This window comes from Haliotis asinina, chromosome 9 (genome assembly GCF_037392515.1).
Source record: "Haliotis asinina isolate JCU_RB_2024 chromosome 9, JCU_Hal_asi_v2, whole genome shotgun sequence".
In the NCBI taxonomy this organism is placed as follows: Eukaryota; Metazoa; Mollusca; class Gastropoda; order Lepetellida; family Haliotidae; genus Haliotis; species Haliotis asinina.
The window spans coordinates 66209073-66226424 of NC_090288.1; the positions used below are offsets into that span (position 1 = coordinate 66209073).

Sequence of the window (17352 nt, forward strand, 5' to 3'; positions counted from 1 at the left end):
GGGGAGGGGATCAAGCTACTCTCCTGCACCTATACCGTTCACTTGTCCGTTCGAAGCTTGATTATGGCTCCATCATTTATGGTGGAGCCTGTAAAAGCAATCTAAAACTCCTTGATTCTATCCACCACCAAGGTCTGAGACTTTGTCTTGGGTCGTTCCGAACTTCTCCCATTGACAGTCTCTATGTCGAAGCCGATGAACCATCTCTTACACAGCGCCGTATCAAATTAGCTTTACAATATATTACAAAACTATTCTCTAACGAATCCAACCCTGCTTTTAACTGTGTTTTCGATCCTCTTTATGAGCATTTATTTCTCTTGTTCCGCCTCTTGGGCACAGAATTAAACCATTCATTTTTGCTGCCGGCATTGAGCTGAAAAGTATAGCCTCTTCTCGTCTTCTTTTTTCTCCTCCTTGGCAATTAGTGAGGCCACAAGTTGACCTCACATTAACAAAGTTCAAAAAATCAGACACAAACGAATTACAATATAAACAAGAGTTTATGCAATTAAAAAATAATTATAGTACATACAAATCCTTATTTACAGATGGGTCCAAGGATGGTGGCACAGTTGCTTGTGCCACTGTCATTGGATCCAGAACAATATCTTCTCGATTACCTGATAACAGCTCCACTTTCACTGCAGAAGCAAACGCAATATTAACGGCTCTTCAATATATTCAAAGACATCCTAATCATGTACAGTATATAATTTTTTCTGACTCTCTTTCTTGCCTTGAGGCTATTAAAAATTTGTCTTGTAAACATCCACTTTTAACTGACATAATTGAATTGTATAATGATCTTGCAACTGGCCAGTGCGACATAGTCTTTTGTTGGTTACCCAGCCATGTAGGTATTTCTGGGAATGCAATGGCCGATCTTGCTGCTAAGGCTGCACTCAACAAATCTGTGACACCACTTCTTATTCCATACAGTGACTATAAAGCTAGCATTAGAACTTACATTCGTGATCTGACACCCAAGTGGGAATAAATAAATTACATGCCATAAAACCTTATATTGGTTACACTCACTTGGGCTGTCAGTCCAGATTTGAAGAGGTCATTATGCGACGATGTCGCATTGGCCATACGCGTTACACCCACAGTTATTTACTAAAAGGCGATGATCCTCCGTTTTGTATCCCTTGTGATGAGAGAGTCACGGTCAAGCATATCCTGCTTGACTGTGTTGAATTCTCCATCATAAGGGATAAGTATTTTTCTGTAAAAACTGTTAAGGATCTTTTTAACATAGTCAGCGCTCATTTAATTATTGGTTTTTTAAAGGAAATTAATTTCTTGGTTGAATTTTGTGTAATATGTTCTGTATATAAATGTATTTTAATGATTGGTAGTTTAGGTTAGGAACTAGAATTGTTAGTTGCTGTACCCTCAAAGGGGGTTGAAGTATTGTAAAATTATTGTCCTCCTGAGAGGGTACGTAAGTCCACAAACATTCCATGTAAATTTAAATCTACCAGGTTTTTAATTGTAGTGTTCTTGTTGTTTTAATTTTGGCTAGCATATTGTACACTCGCCAGCAGCTGAAGGGATGATGTAAATCCAACTAGGGTCCATGCAGGTAGCAAAGGTACTGTAAGTCCCCATGGTCCCTAGTTTGGTGATCTACCTTCAGTTGTTGGCGATCTATAGCCTGATTTTATAGTGTATTGTCCTAATGGTGATGTTGTTTTTTAACTTTCCATGCTAGTTTTAATTCCATTTGTGATATTCTAGTTGTTTTACTGTCCTTCGTTGACAGGTTTTATAGTCGACATATAGTTAATTTTGATATTAGATGTTCTCGTCACGATATGGCTGGGATATTGCCGATGTGACGTTAAATTTTAACTCACTCACTCACTCACACTGTACTTCACAACATAATTCATAAAAATCATTCATCACATCTTTCATAGACATCATTATCTGTTCAGTGTTCATTTGTTCCATGTTGTCTGTGTCTTGCCGTTGAATGCCACCTCTGTACACCTTCACCTTTTTCTTCTGTTTCTGGAGCCTTGTCAACAAGGATTTCCCTTCACATCCTTTCTATTTTTAGCCAGGTAACCCATTCTATGGGAGTTTGCCATTTCTGTTAATAGGACACATCAAAGACTTCCTTTGATGTCCTACCTATGTTCTTATTGGCTATTGTGCCCTCTGTCCTGACTTCCTTTGGCCACCTGTTTCCCACCTCACTTCACTTGCTGTTGCTGAGATGGAAGCATCATTTCGTTTTCCAGGTATGGCCAATTTTCTAATCTATTTCCATCTGCCTCGACCTCTTTACCTCATAATTCTCTATAAAAAGGTGCAAAATGTCTTTTAAACAATAGTAAAATATAATTAAAAGTAATATTTAATCAATAATTCTACAAGTTTAGGAATATACATTTTAATTAAGGTAAACTGTAAACATGGCTTTTGCTTTATGCAGGTACTTTAAAAGGATATTGAATAATTTATTGTGATATATACACTAGTTGACAGTACTGTGATAATTTGAACTATTTAATATTTAAATTATTTACTTCGTTCTGAAGTTTTATGACTTCACTTGCTGTTGCTGAGGTGGAAGCACCATTTCGTTTTCCAGAACTTGACTCAGCAACAACTTCATTCTCCATTTAATAAATCTTCATCTTCACCACCATTGCCTTGTGTCGTCTCGAGCAGCAGCCCAGAGCCGAACTATCAAACACACGGCTACCTACTGATCTACCTCCCTACCTGTATACTCATCTTCCTGTCTACAGATCTATCTACTTCCTGTCTACAGATCTATCTACGTACTAATCTACCTCCCTACCTGTATACTCATCTTCCTGTCTACAGATCTATCTACCCACTGATCTACCAATCTACCTAACTACCTGCATATTCATCTGCCTATCTACTGATCTACCTACCTACTTATCTATCTTACTAACTGATTTACCAACCTACGTATTGACCAGCTGATCTCCCTGCTGTCCTATTGGTCTCTGTGCCTGCTGATACAGCCACTAAACATATGGTGTATGTGTGTGTGTGTGTGTGTATATATCTATATATGTTAGTCTTCGCAGGCAGCATGTGGAACACAAGTGCAACTTATGTTGAGTAAATGCTGTGAAAGTTCCCAAGGACTTGTTTTGTATTGCGTATTCAATCCTGTCATAATTCATAAAGAGTAACTGTATAGATCTCTTACTAATACTTGTGACATACCACTGTCACTCTTGAACAAATATTTGTTGGGTTCAGTCCGTCCAACACATTCATATTACATAACAGACGCTCATGCATCCTGAGCAGCATGCAGAGCCAAGATTAAAACAGATCACCATGCAGGTTCAGTGAACAGATGATGTTCTATGTTGTTTTGTTTGCCTCTGTTGCCTTTCCTGTTACAGATTAAAGATTCCATCTGTAACCTGATTATATTTTCGTTCATACCTGTTTTCTTACCTTTGTCAGGTTATCCACTTGGACTTATGTGAGAGAGATACATTGTTCATGTTATCTACTCATTAGCACACAGATATGTTTGTCTTTTTCTTTCAACAAATCAATAGCTTTACATACACATTTGTACTGCATTTCTGTTGTATGTCCGAAATTAGATCAGATTTATTTTCTCACAAGAGAACTCACCCAAGTTATTATGATGAAACTATTCAATAATGATTGATATTGTGCAGTATAGACAAGTGGTGGGTTCCTTTGTTTGTCATATTCAAAACAAATCTGCCAACAAGCTTAAAAATACTTCCTATTCTTTACTATTTCTTTGCCTATACAATGCCAAAGTCACCTTCATTGTGTCTCGTATTCTCTTGATTTGCGATGATATTCATCCTAACCCAGGCCCAACTGATAATAACAAACTAAACATAATACATTTAAATGTGCGGAGCCTTAAAGATATAATTGACATACTTGAGGCGGAGTTGAGATCATACGATGTCATATGTCTTACTGAGACTTGATTACAAGTAGTAATGATAAATATAATTCCGGGTGTCCATTCACCCCTCAGAAATGATGTACAGAGCAGGGACGGGGGTGTTGCACTGTAGGTGAAAAGTAAAATGAATGCCGAATATATGGAGAATTTAACCATAACCGGGCTTGAGGTGATATGGATAAAAATAAGATGTAGAAAACGGAACTAATTTACCTAATTTATAGGAATGTTCTATTGTGCAGACACAACAGAAGCTTATTGGGATTTAATCAAACATATATCAATAACACAGCTGATGTTAATATGAACACAATTGTTGTTGGTGATTTTAATACTGATCTTCTTACAGACACAAGTTTTAAAATCAGTCAGTTACAACTGTTATTTGGACTAACACAACTTATAACTGAGCCTACAAGGATTACACCCAGTTCTACTACATTTATTGTTCATGTCTTCATCTCAAGTGTACTAAAATCGGGTGTTTTATATACTGTATGTCGCAATCATTGCCCTGTAGATGTCACTATCAATGAGTCGTTTGCACAATTGATTAATTACAAGATAAAAATATATAATTATACAGCTGTTTTTTGTCAATTATTTAAGGGATAAGGAAATACTTGCAAACTTACAATCCGGGTTCCTGCCACGTGATTCAAAAGTAAATCAGTCTGGCATAAAGGTATTATACACAAGCTAAGACATTATGGTATCGAGGGTAACTTGTTGAAATGGTTGAGTTATCTAGATAACAGAGTTCAACGAGTTGTTATAAATGGTTATTCATCTGATCAAAGATCACTCTTAGCCGGCCTTCCCCAATGCTCTGTCCTAGGGTCCCTGCTCTTCATCATAGTTTCTGTCAACAACATTTTTGAAAGAATTATCAGTAATATCCTCGTCTCTTTGGATATTTTGACACATCACTTTATGCTATAATAGATGACCCTGCTGAAACTGCTCTGTGTCTTAATAATGATCTACATTAAATTTCTGATTGGGCTGACAAATGGCAAAGATACATTTAATCCTAATAAAAGAGATTCTGTACAATTCTCTCGTAATGTGCGGCCCAGCCTAAAACTAAGTTTAACAATGAAGGTTAGTAACATTAATGATGTTAACAGCCAGTAACAGTAGGGACTTTCTTTACAGCATGACTGCTCCTGGACTGACCATGTTAACATTAAGGACTTACTTTACAGCATGACTGCTCCTGGACTGACCATGTTAACATTTGGGACTTACTTTACAGCATGACTGCTCCTGGACTGACCATGTTAACATTAGGGACTTACTTTACAGCATGACTGCTCCTGGACTGACCATGTTAACATTTGGGACTTACTTTACAGCATGACTGCTCCTGGACTGACCTTGTTAACATTAGGGACTTACTTTACAGCAAGACTGCTCCTGGACTGACCGTGTTAACATTAGGGACTTACTTTACAGCATGGCTGCTCCTGGACTGACCGTGTTAACATTAGGGACTTACTTTACAGCATGAATGCTCCTGGACTGACCGTGTTAACATTAGGGACTTACTTTACAGCATGAATGCTCCTGGACTGACCATGTTAACATTAAGGACTTACTTTACAGCATGTCTGCTCCTGGACTGACCGTGTTAACATTAGGGACTTACTTTACAGCATGACTGCTCCTGGACTGACCATGTTAACATTAAGGACTTACTTTACAGCACGACTGCTCCTGGACTGACCGTGTTAACATTTAGGACTTACTTTACAGCATGAATGCTCCTGGACTGACCGTGTTAACATTTGGGACTTACTTTACAGCATGACTGCTCCTGGACTGACCATGTTAACATTAAGGACTTACTTTACAGCATGACTGCTCCTGGACTGACCGTGTTAACATTAGGGACTTACTTTACAGCAGGACTGCTCCTGGACTGACCATGTTAACATTAAGGACTTACTTTACAGCACGACTGCTCCTGGACTGACCGTGTTAATATTAGGGACTTACTTTACAGCATGACTGCTCCTGGACTGACCGTGTTAACATTAGGGACTTACTTTACAGCATGACTGCTCCTGGACTGACCGTGTTAACATTAGGGACTTACTTTACAGCATGAATGCTCCTGGACTGACCGTGTTAACATTTGGGACTTACTTTACAGCATGACTGCTCCTGGACTGACCATGTTAACATTAGGGACTTACTTTACAGCATGACTGCTCCTGGACTGACCATGTTAACATTAAGGACTTACTTTACAGCACGACTTCTCCTGGACTGACCATGTTAACATTAGGGACTTACTTTACAGCATGAATGCTCCTGGACTGACCATGTTAACATTAAGGACTTACTTTACAGCATGACTGCTCCTGGACTGACCATGTTCACATTTGGGACTTACTTTACAGCATGACTGCTCCTGGACTGACCATGTTAACATTAGGGACTTACTTTACAGCATGACTGCTCCTGGACTGACCATGTTAACATTTGGGACTTACTTTACAGCATGACTGCTCCTGGACTGACCTTGTTAACATTAGGGACTTACTTTACAGCAAGACTGCTCCTGGACTGACCGTGTTAACATTAGGGACTTACTTTACAGCATGGCTGCTCCTGGACTGACCGTGTTAACATTAGGGACTTACTTTACAGCAGGACTGCTCCTGGACTGACCATGTTAACATTAAGGACTTTCTTTACAGCACGACTGCTCCTGGACTGACCGTGTTAATATTAGGGACTTACTTTACAGCATGACTGCTCCTGGACTGACCATGTTAACATTAGGGACTTACTTTACAGCACGACTGCTCCTGGACTGACCATGTTAACATTAAGGACTTACTTTACAGCATGACTGCTCCTGGACTGACCATGTTTACATTTGGGACTCACTTTACAGCATGACTGCTCCTGGACTGACCATGTTAACATTAGGGACTTACTTTACAGCATGACTGCTCCTGGACTGACCATGTTAACATTTGGGACTTACTTTACAGCATGACTGCTCCTGGACTGACCATGTTAACATTAAGGACTTACTTTACAGCACGACTGCTCCTGGACTGACCGTGTTAACATTTAGGACTTACTTTACAGCATGAATGCTCCTGGACTGACCGTGTTAACATTTGGGACTTACTTTACAGCATGACTGCTCCTGGACTGACCATGTTAACATTAAGGACTTACTTTACAGCATGACTGCTCCTGGACTGACCGTGTTAACATTTGGGACTTACTTTACAGCAAGACTGCTCCTGGACTGACCGTGTTAACATTAGGGACTTACTTTACAGCATGACTGCTCCTGGACTGACCATGTTAACATTTGGGACTTACTTTACAGCATGACTGCTCCTGGACTGACCATGTTAACATTAGGGACTTACTTTACAGCATGACTGCTCCTGGACTGACCATGTTAACATTAAGGACTTACTTTACAGCACGACTTCTCCTGGACTGACCATGTTAACATTAGGGACTTACTTTACAGCATGACTGCTCCTGGACTGACCATGTTAACATTAAGGACTTACTTTACAGCACGACTTCTCCTGGACTGACCGTGTTAATATTAGGGACTTACTTTACAGCACCACTGCTCCTGGACTGACCATGTTAACATTTAGGACTTACTTTACAGCATGAATGCTCCTGGACTGACCGTGTTAACATTTGGGACTTACTTTACAGCATGACTGCTCCTGGACTGACCATGTTAACATTAAGGACTTACTTTACAGCATGACTGCTCCTGGACTGACCATGTTAACATTTGGGACTTACTTTACAGCATGACTGCTCCTGGACTGACCATGTTAACATTAGGGACTTACTTTACAGCATGACTGCTCCTGGACTGACCATGTTAACATTAAGGACTTACTTTACAGCATGACTGCTCCTGGACTGACCTTGCTAACATTAGGGACTTACTTTACAGCAAGACTGCTCCTGGACTGACCGTGTTAACATTAGGGACTTACTTTACAGCATGGCTGCTCCTGGACTGACCGTGTTAACATTAGGGACTTTCTTTACAGCAGGACTGCTCCTGGACTGACCATGTTAACATTAAGGACTTACTTTACAGCACGACTGCTCCTGGACTGACCGTGTTAATATTAGGGACTTACTTTACAGGATGACTGCTCCTGGACTGACCATGTTAACATTGGGGACTTACTTTACAGCACGACTGCTCTTGGACTGACCGTGTTAATATTAGGGACTTACTTTACAGCATGACTGCTCCTGGACTGACCGTGTTAACATTAGGGACTTACTTTACAGCATGAATGCTCCTGGACTGACCGTGTTAACATTTGGGACTTACTTTACAGCATGACTGCTCCTGGACTGACCATGTTAACATTAGGGACTTACTTTACAGCATGACTGCTCATGGACTGACCATGTTAACATTAAGGACTTACTTTACAGCACCACTGCTCCTGGACTGACCATGTTAACATTTGGGACTTACTTTACAGCATGAATGCTCCTGGACTGACCTTGTTAACATTAGGGACTTACTTTACAGCAAGACTGCTCCTGGACTGACCGTGTTAACATTAGGGACTTACTTTACAGCATGGCTGCTCCTGGACTGACCGTGTTAACATTAGGGACTTACTTTACAGCAGGACTGCTCCTGGACTGACCATGTTAACATTAAGGACTTACTTTACAGCACGACTGCTCCTGGACTGACCGTGTTAATATTAGGGACTTACTTTACAGCACGACTGCTCCTGGACTGACCGTGTTACCATTACGGACTTACTTTACAGCAGGACTGCTCCTGGATTGACCATGTTAACATTAGGGACTTACTTTACAGCATGACTGCTCCTGGACTGACCGTGTTAACATTAGGGACTTACTTTACAGCATGACTGCTCCTGGACTGACCATGTTAACATTTGGGACTTACTTTACAGCATGACTGCTCCTGGACTGACCATGTTAACATTAGGGACTTACTTTACAGCATGACTGCTCCTGGACTGACCATGTTAACATTAAGGACTTACTTTACAGCACGACTTCTCCTGGACTGACCATGTTAACATTAGGGACTTACTTTACAGCATGAATGCTCCTGGACTGACCATGTTAACATTAAGGACTTACTTTACAGCATGACTGCTCCTGGACTGACCATGTTCACATTTGGGACTTACTTTACAGCATGACTGCTCCTGGACTGACCATGTTAACATTAGGGACTTACTTTACAGCATGACTGCTCCTGGACTGACCATGTTAACATTTGGGACTTACTTTACAGCATGACTGCTCCTGGACTGACCTTGTTAACATTAGGGACTTACTTTACAGCAAGACTGCTCCTGGACTGACCGTGTTAACATTAGGGACTTACTTTACAGCATGGCTGCTCCTGGACTGACCATGTTAACATTAGGGACTTACTTTACAGCAGGACTGCTCCTGGACTGACCATGTTAACATTAAGGACTTTCTTTACAGCACGACTGCTCCTGGACTGACCGTGTTAATATTAGGGACTTACTTTACAGCATGACTGCTCCTGGACTGACCATGTTAACATTTGGGACTTACTTTACAGCATGACTGCTCCTGGACTGACCATGTTAACATTAAGGACTTACTTTACAGCATGACTGCTCCTGGACTGACCATGTTAACATTAAGGACTTTCTTTACAGCACGACTGCTCCTGGACTGACCGTGTTAATATTAGGGACTTACTTTACAGCATGACTGCTCCTGGACTGACCATGTTAACATTTGGGACTTACTTTACAGCACGACTGCTCCTGGACTGACCATGTTAACATTAAGGACTTACTTTACAGCATGACTGCTCCTGGACTGACCATGTTTACATTTGGGACTTACTTTACAGCATGACTGCTCCTGGACTGACCATGTTAACATTAAGGACTTACTTTACAGCATGACTGCTCCTGGACTGACCATGTTAACATTTGGGACTTACTTTACAGCATGACTGCTCCTGGACTGACCTTGTTAACATTAGGGACTTACTTTACAGCAAGACTGCTCCTGGACTGACCGTGTTAACATTAGGGACTTACTTTACAGCATGTCTGCTCCTGGACTGACCGTGTTAACATTAGGGACTTACTTTACAGCATGACTGCTCCTGGACTGACCATGTTAACATTAAGGACTTACTTTACAGCACGACTGCTCCTGGACTGACCGTGTTAATATTAGGGACTTACTTTACAGCATGACTGCTCCTGGACTGACCATGTTAACATTAGGGACTTACTTTACAGCATGAATGCTCCTGGACTGACCGTGTTAACATTAGGGACTTACTTTACAGCATGACTGCTCCTGGACTGACCATGTTAACATTAAGGACTTTCTTTACAGCACCACTGCTCCTGGACTGACCATGTTAACATTTAGGACTTACTTTACAGCATGAATGCTCCTGGACTGACCGTGTTAACATTTGGGACTTACTTTACAGCATGACTGCTCCTGGACTGACCATGTTAACATTAAGGACTTACTTTACAGCATGACTGCTCCTGGACTGACCATGTTAACATTTGGGACTTACTTTACAGCATGACTGCTCCTGGACTGACCATGTTAACATTAGGGACTTACTTTACAGCATGACTGCTCCTGGACTGACCATGTTAACATTAAGGACTTACTTTACAGCATGACTGCTCCTGGACTGACCTTGCTAACATTAGGGACTTACTTTACAGCAAGACTGCTCCTGGACTGACCTTGTTAACATTAGGGACTTACTTTACAGCATGGCTGCTCCTGGACTGACCGTGTTAACATTAGGGACTTACTTTACAGCAAGACTGCTCCTGGACTGACCGTGTTAACATTAGGGACTTTCTTTACAGCACGACTGCTCCTGGACTGACCGTGTTAATATTAGGGACTTACTTTACAGCATGACTGCTCCTGGACTGACCATGTTAACATTTGGGACTTACTTTACAGCACGACTGCTCCTGGACTGACCATGTTAACATTAAGGACTTACTTTACAGCATGACTGCTCCTGGACTGACCATGTTTACATTTGGGACTTACTTTACAGCATGACTGCTCCTGGACTGACCATGTTAACATTAAGGACTTACTTTACAGCATGACTGCTCCTGGACTGACCATGTTAACATTTGGGACTTACTTTACAGCATGACTGCTCCTGGACTGACCTTGTTAACATTAGGGACTTACTTTACAGCAAGACTGCTCCTGGACTGACCGTGTTAACATTAGGGACTTACTTTACAGCATGTCTGCTCCTGGACTGACCGTGTTAACATTAGGGACTTACTTTACAGCATGACTGCTCCTGGACTGACCATGTTAACGTTAAGGACTTACTTTACAGCACGACTGCTCCTGGACTGACCGTGTTAATATTAGGGACTTACTTTACAGCATGACTGCTCCTGGACTGACCATGTTAACATTAGGGACTTACTTTACAGCATGAATGCTCCTGGACTGACCGTGTTAACACTAGGGACTTACTTTACAGCATGACTGCTCCTGGACTGACCATGTTAACATTAAGGACTTTCTTTACAGCACCACTGCTCCTGGACTGACCATGTTAACATTTAGGACTTACTTTACAGCATGAATGCTCCTGGACTGACCGTGTTAACATTTGGGACTTACTTTACAGCATGACTGCTCCTGGACTGACCATGTTAACATTAAGGACTTACTTTACAGCATGACTGCTCCTGGACTGACCATGTTAACATTTGGGACTTACTTTACAGCATGACTGCTCCTGGACTGACCATGTTAACATTAGGGACTTACTTTACAGCATGACTGCTCCTGGACTGACCATGTTAACATTAAGGACTTACTTTACAGCATGACTGCTCCTGGACTGACCTTGCTAACATTAGGGACTTACTTTACAGCAAGACTGCTCCTGGACTGACCGTGTTAACATTAGGGACTTACTTTACAGCATGGCTGCTCCTGGACTGACCGTGTTAACATTAGGGACTTTCTTTACAGCAGGACTGCTCCTGGACTGACCATGTTAACATTAAGGACTTACTTTACAGCATGACTGCTCCTGGACTGACCATGTTAATATTAGGGACTTACTTTACTGCACGACTGCTCCTGGACTGACCATGTTAACATTAGGGACTTACTTTACAGCACGACTGCTCCTGGACTGACCGTGTTAATATTAGGGACTTACTTTACAGCATGACTGCTCCTGGACTGACCGTGTTAACATTAGGGACTTACTTTACAGCATGACTGCTCCTGGACTGACCATGTTCACATTTGGGACTCACTTTACAGCATGACTGCTCCTGGACTGACCATGTTAACTGCATCGCTAAAAAGGTAGCACCCATGGTAAACTGCCTTAGAGGTTTTGAATATTGTCTCACACGGAGAGGTCTAGAAACAATGTAGAGACAATTTATTTTGCCAATTTTCAACTATTGGTGTCACATCTGGGACAATGGTACCAAACAGCAAGCATTAATGCTGGAAAAACTTAATCTTGATACACTTAGAACTATGTGTGGTGCTGTTCACAGTTTGAGGCAGGGTTAATAATTTCAGCAATCTCGTCCCTCCTAAGGTATCTGACACTGTAAACTACAGTTTCCGAGACCGTTTGAAGCTCCAAATTATCGATAGTAAAAGTGCAATTTATACTAAGTCATTTCTCCCAGATACTGTAAGATAGTGGAATTTTTGTCTACTGGTCATAGAGAATTGGCTTCTTTGGGTAGATTTAAGAAACAAATTAATGTGTCAAATAATAACAATCAAAACTTCGTTAATTTAAACTCTGGGTCAAGATTCGGTCGGATTATCCATTCATGCCTCAGGTTCGATCGCAGCGATTTAAACGCACATAAATATCAACTATTTTCACCTTCAAATGCGTCTTGTTCTTGTGGCTACTTTTACAAAGATCCAATTCAGTATTTATTTTCGTGCATTAATTACACTGACATAAAACATAAAATGCGTTTCCATACCAAAGGAAATGATATCAAATCAATACTGTACGGCCACTTTAATGGATCTGCTAACGGTAACCATGAACTATTAGAATCTATCCATTCTGTCATTGTACTCTCAGTAATAGTAAAAACAAAATTGCGCTTCTGACACTAATGATCACAATGTTATACGTAGCTGTGTTATCAACTTTTGATTGTTACATTTTCAGAAAGCTATTGTATATTGTTTGATATTAGCATACTTTTCTCCTCACGACTGCTCTACCTAGGTTATTTGTATGCCGGGGCTGTATTCACATAAGCAATATACTGCTTGTTTACCAATCCAATTCCTCTGATCTAACATCCTACCCACTATTTCACATTTTTGTGACTCAAGGTAATATGAAAGGTATCTTCCACTACCATTTCAGACTACGCAACCACATGAAGAAGGTTGAGTTCACTTGTCGCATCATACACAGTCTCCCTCTGCTGATGTCTGCTGTTCAGATATTCTACCATGACAGGATGGCAGCTGTAGCTCACCTGGTTGGTCCTGACCAAATTCCTAGACCTGAACAAGTAGGTAACTAAGTACTTTTCCAACAGAACACGGCTTTATTCCATAAACAATCAGGTCCTTAATAGTGCCAAGTGTTCTAGCTGAACCAATAGGTAACCAATTGTGCCAGGTGTTCTAGCTACACCATCAGTTAACTTATTGTGTTAAGTGTTCTACCTACACCAGTAGGTAACTGATTGTTCTAGTTAAGTGTTCCAGCTACACCAGTAGGTAACCGGTTGTGTCAGGTGTTTTAGCTACACCAGTAGGTAACCGATTGTGCCAGGTGTTCTAGCTACACCAGTAGGTAGCTGATTGTGTCTGATGTTTTAGCTACACCAGTAGGTAACTGATTGTCTGGTGTTTTAGCTACACCAGTAGGTAACCAATTGTGTCAGGTGTTTTACCTACATCAGTAGGTAACCGATTGTGCCAGGTGTTCTAGTTACACCAGTAGGTAACTGGTTGTGCCAGGTGTTCTAGCTACACCAGTAGGTAACTGATTGTGTCAGGTGTCTTAGCTACACCAGTAGGTAACCGATTGTGCCAGGTGTTCTAGCTACACCAGCAGGTAACCTATTGTGCCAGGTGTTCTAGCTACACCAGTAGGTAACTGGTTGTGTCAGGTGTTTTAGCTACACCAGCAGGTAACCAATTGTGTCAGGTGTTTTAGCTACACCAGTAGGTAACTGATTGTGTCAGGTGTTCTAGCTACACCAGTAGGTAACCGATTGTGCCAGGTGTTCTAGCTACACCAGCAGGTAACCGATTGTGTCAGGTGTTTTAGTTACACCAGTAACTCCAGTACAGTCAGAAATAGAAAAAAAGCCTGTTTTCTCATGTTTATCTCTACAATTAATGTAGCTATAAGTCAAAGTATGAAATATATGTTAAACTAAGTTCGGATTATTTACAGCCCAAGTGGGAGAGAGATAGGGAACATGATAAAAGGACTTTAATGAGGAGAGGTTAGTGCAAAAATGAGTAATGCAGATTTCTTCAAAGTCCAAAGGAAATTATTTGGAACAGACCATGGCTTTATGTTAATTAGTGTGCGATGATATTGTATTACAAACTGCAGTTTTTGAATGACCTTTTTGAAATTAGACTAAGCTTCATTCTTAACGATGGTTGTAGCAAAAAATAATGTTTAGGGCTTAAAACTATTGAGGATGTAGCTACCATGGAGTCTCACTATCACTATAAAAAGAAATCCAAAGAAGTATATTTTCAGAAATTAGACAATATTATCAATGATAATTGTGATAGTAAGTCATGCTGGCGTCTGATAAAATCTTATCTTAGAAGAAAGGAAACATGTATATCATTTCCACCTATTTCACACAAAAATGTAATATACGAGGATCCAGAATCAACAGCAAACATCTTAAATAATTTTTTTGTGAGTCAATCTACCGTCCCAGATCCGAATCGCCCGCTTTCTCCACCAGTTATGATAACACAAAGTAGATTAGACTGTATTTAGTTATCACAGCGCGATGTCCAAGACATATTGCTGTCTCTTAACACTAGAAAAGCTACTGGCCCAGACGAAATTGGAAATACCTTTCTTAAGCTCAGTGTTATTAAATTATCATTTCCCCTGTGTGAGATTTTTAACAAATCGCTTCACGCAGCAGTTTTTCCGAAGATATGGAAAAAGGTATCAGTAATTCCTCTACACAAGAAGGGTTCAGTAAATGAATGTGGCAACTACAGACCTGTTGCCCTTTCCAGTTGCGTATCTAAAGTTTTCGAAAAGTGTGTTCATAAATACTTGTTTAATTATTGTAGAGATAATAATATCATTAGTACAATGCAATCTGGATTTATTCCTGGTGATTCTACAGCTTAACAGTTAATGCATTTGTACAATTTTATTGCAAGTGCTTTCGATAAAGGTAAAGAAGTAAGAGCAGTGTTCTGTGATATAAGTAAAGCATTTGACAAAGTATGGCAAAGGGGACTTTTAAATACATTACAGACATTTCGACTTAGTGGTAAAGTGATAGAATGGCTAAGTAGTTATCGATGTAACAGAGTCCAGAAGGTACTTATAAACGGATATAACTCTAAATATATTCCTGTGTTGGCAGGAGTTCCTCAGGGTTCAGTTCTAGGGCCTCTGTTATTCTTAACATATATTAATGACCTTGTGGATAATATTGATTGTAACATACGTCTTTTTGCTGATGACACATCTTTGTACGTAATAAAAGAAGATCCTGTTTTAACAGCAAACAGTCTTAATGAAGATTTACAAAAAATATCAACTTGGGTGAATAAATGGCAAGTGAAATTCAACCCCCAAAAAATGGAAACAATTCAATTTAGCAGAAAACGGACTGCCAGCCCCAGACCCCCTTTATTTATGCAAGGGATTCCTATGAATGAAGCTGATGAACATAAACACTTGGGTCTTATATTTCAAAAGGATGCTAATTGGGCTGCTCAAATGAATAATATTGTAGATAGAGTTACTCCAATAATAAACTGCTTGAGGAGTTTGAAATAACATCTATCATGTAGGTCACTTCAGATTATGTACCAGTCTTTCATTCTGTCGTTATTTGACTATTGCAGTCACGTCTGGGACAACTGCACCTCTGCTCAGAATACCACTTTAGAAAAATTACAGTTAGATGCATTTAAAGGACAATTTGTGGGGCAACAAGAGGAACAAACCATAACAAACTATATACAGAGACTAAGTTCATTCCTCTTATTGACAGAAGACGTATACAAAAATTAACCCTCTTTCATAAAATGATAAACGACAAAGCACCAGACTACTTACGTACTCTTGTCCCAGACAGCGTTTCGGACAATAATTCATATAACTTAAGAGATTCACCAAACTTACAAAACATTCACGTAAAAACAACTCTTTATTCAAGATCCTTTTTACCAAGTACAGTAGATCTTTGGAATTCTTTACCAAATGAGGTTAAAATGATACAATCCCCAAAATCATTTATTGAAAAAATAACCTCACAACCTGGACATACATTTGGATTTGATGTGAATTATGGAAGTCGATTTTGTCAAATTATTCACTGCAGGCTTCGTCTTGGCTGTAGTGATCTGAAGTATCATAAATTTGAACATCTTTCAAACGATCCTTCCTGTTCTTGTGGCGCTCCTCGTGAAGATACCCAACACTATCTACTTGTCTGTCCTAATTACACTGTACTAGGAAATGAGGCAGAATATTACAAACATGGATACAGCTTAAAGACAATCTCATATGGAAGTAGTGAACTATCTTATCTTGATAATCTAGCCATCTTAAAATCTGTCTACCTCTTGGTCATTGATTCTCGTAGATTTGATACTAAATGTGGTTGAGAATAATACTAGCTCTAAGAAATATATTGGTTGTTTTTGAAACATTAACCATTAACTAGTTTCAAGTGTATTTACCTTGTGGTTTGTCATGTGACTATCCTCTATTAGAACTTTGGTTATTTACTGTTGTAAAATGCATTGGAGAGGCATTAACATAAGCTTCTAGCTTGTTTGCCAATCCATTCGTTTTTCATGAATAAATATGTTTAAACCACTATAAAACAGAAACAGGTAGAAAGGATCATCTCAAGAAGCAAAACTAGGACGGGTGAAGCAGATGGTGGTTGGGGTTAGACTAGGGGATAGAAATATCAGTTAAGATATAATAATCCCATAGGGGAGTGAAAGGAGGGAAGTATAATAATCCCACAGGGGAGTGAAAGGAGGGAAGTATAATAATCCCATAGGGGAGTGAAAGGAGGGAAGTATAATAATCCCACAGGGGAGTGAAAGGAGGGAAG

The 17352-nt window shown here is 40.1% G+C and overlaps 1 protein-coding gene across 1 annotated transcript in view; it reads left to right on the forward strand.

The window, feature by feature from the left end:
* The window catches only part of LOC137296301 (uncharacterized), a 54855-nt gene that overhangs the window by 27172 nt on the left and 10331 nt on the right, over positions 1-17352 (forward strand). The window contains exon 3 of the mRNA XM_067828067.1: positions 13413-13563. Within this exon, the coding sequence (XP_067684168.1) occupies positions 13413-13563 (151 nt within the window). The remainder of the gene's footprint in view (positions 1-13412; positions 13564-17352) is intronic.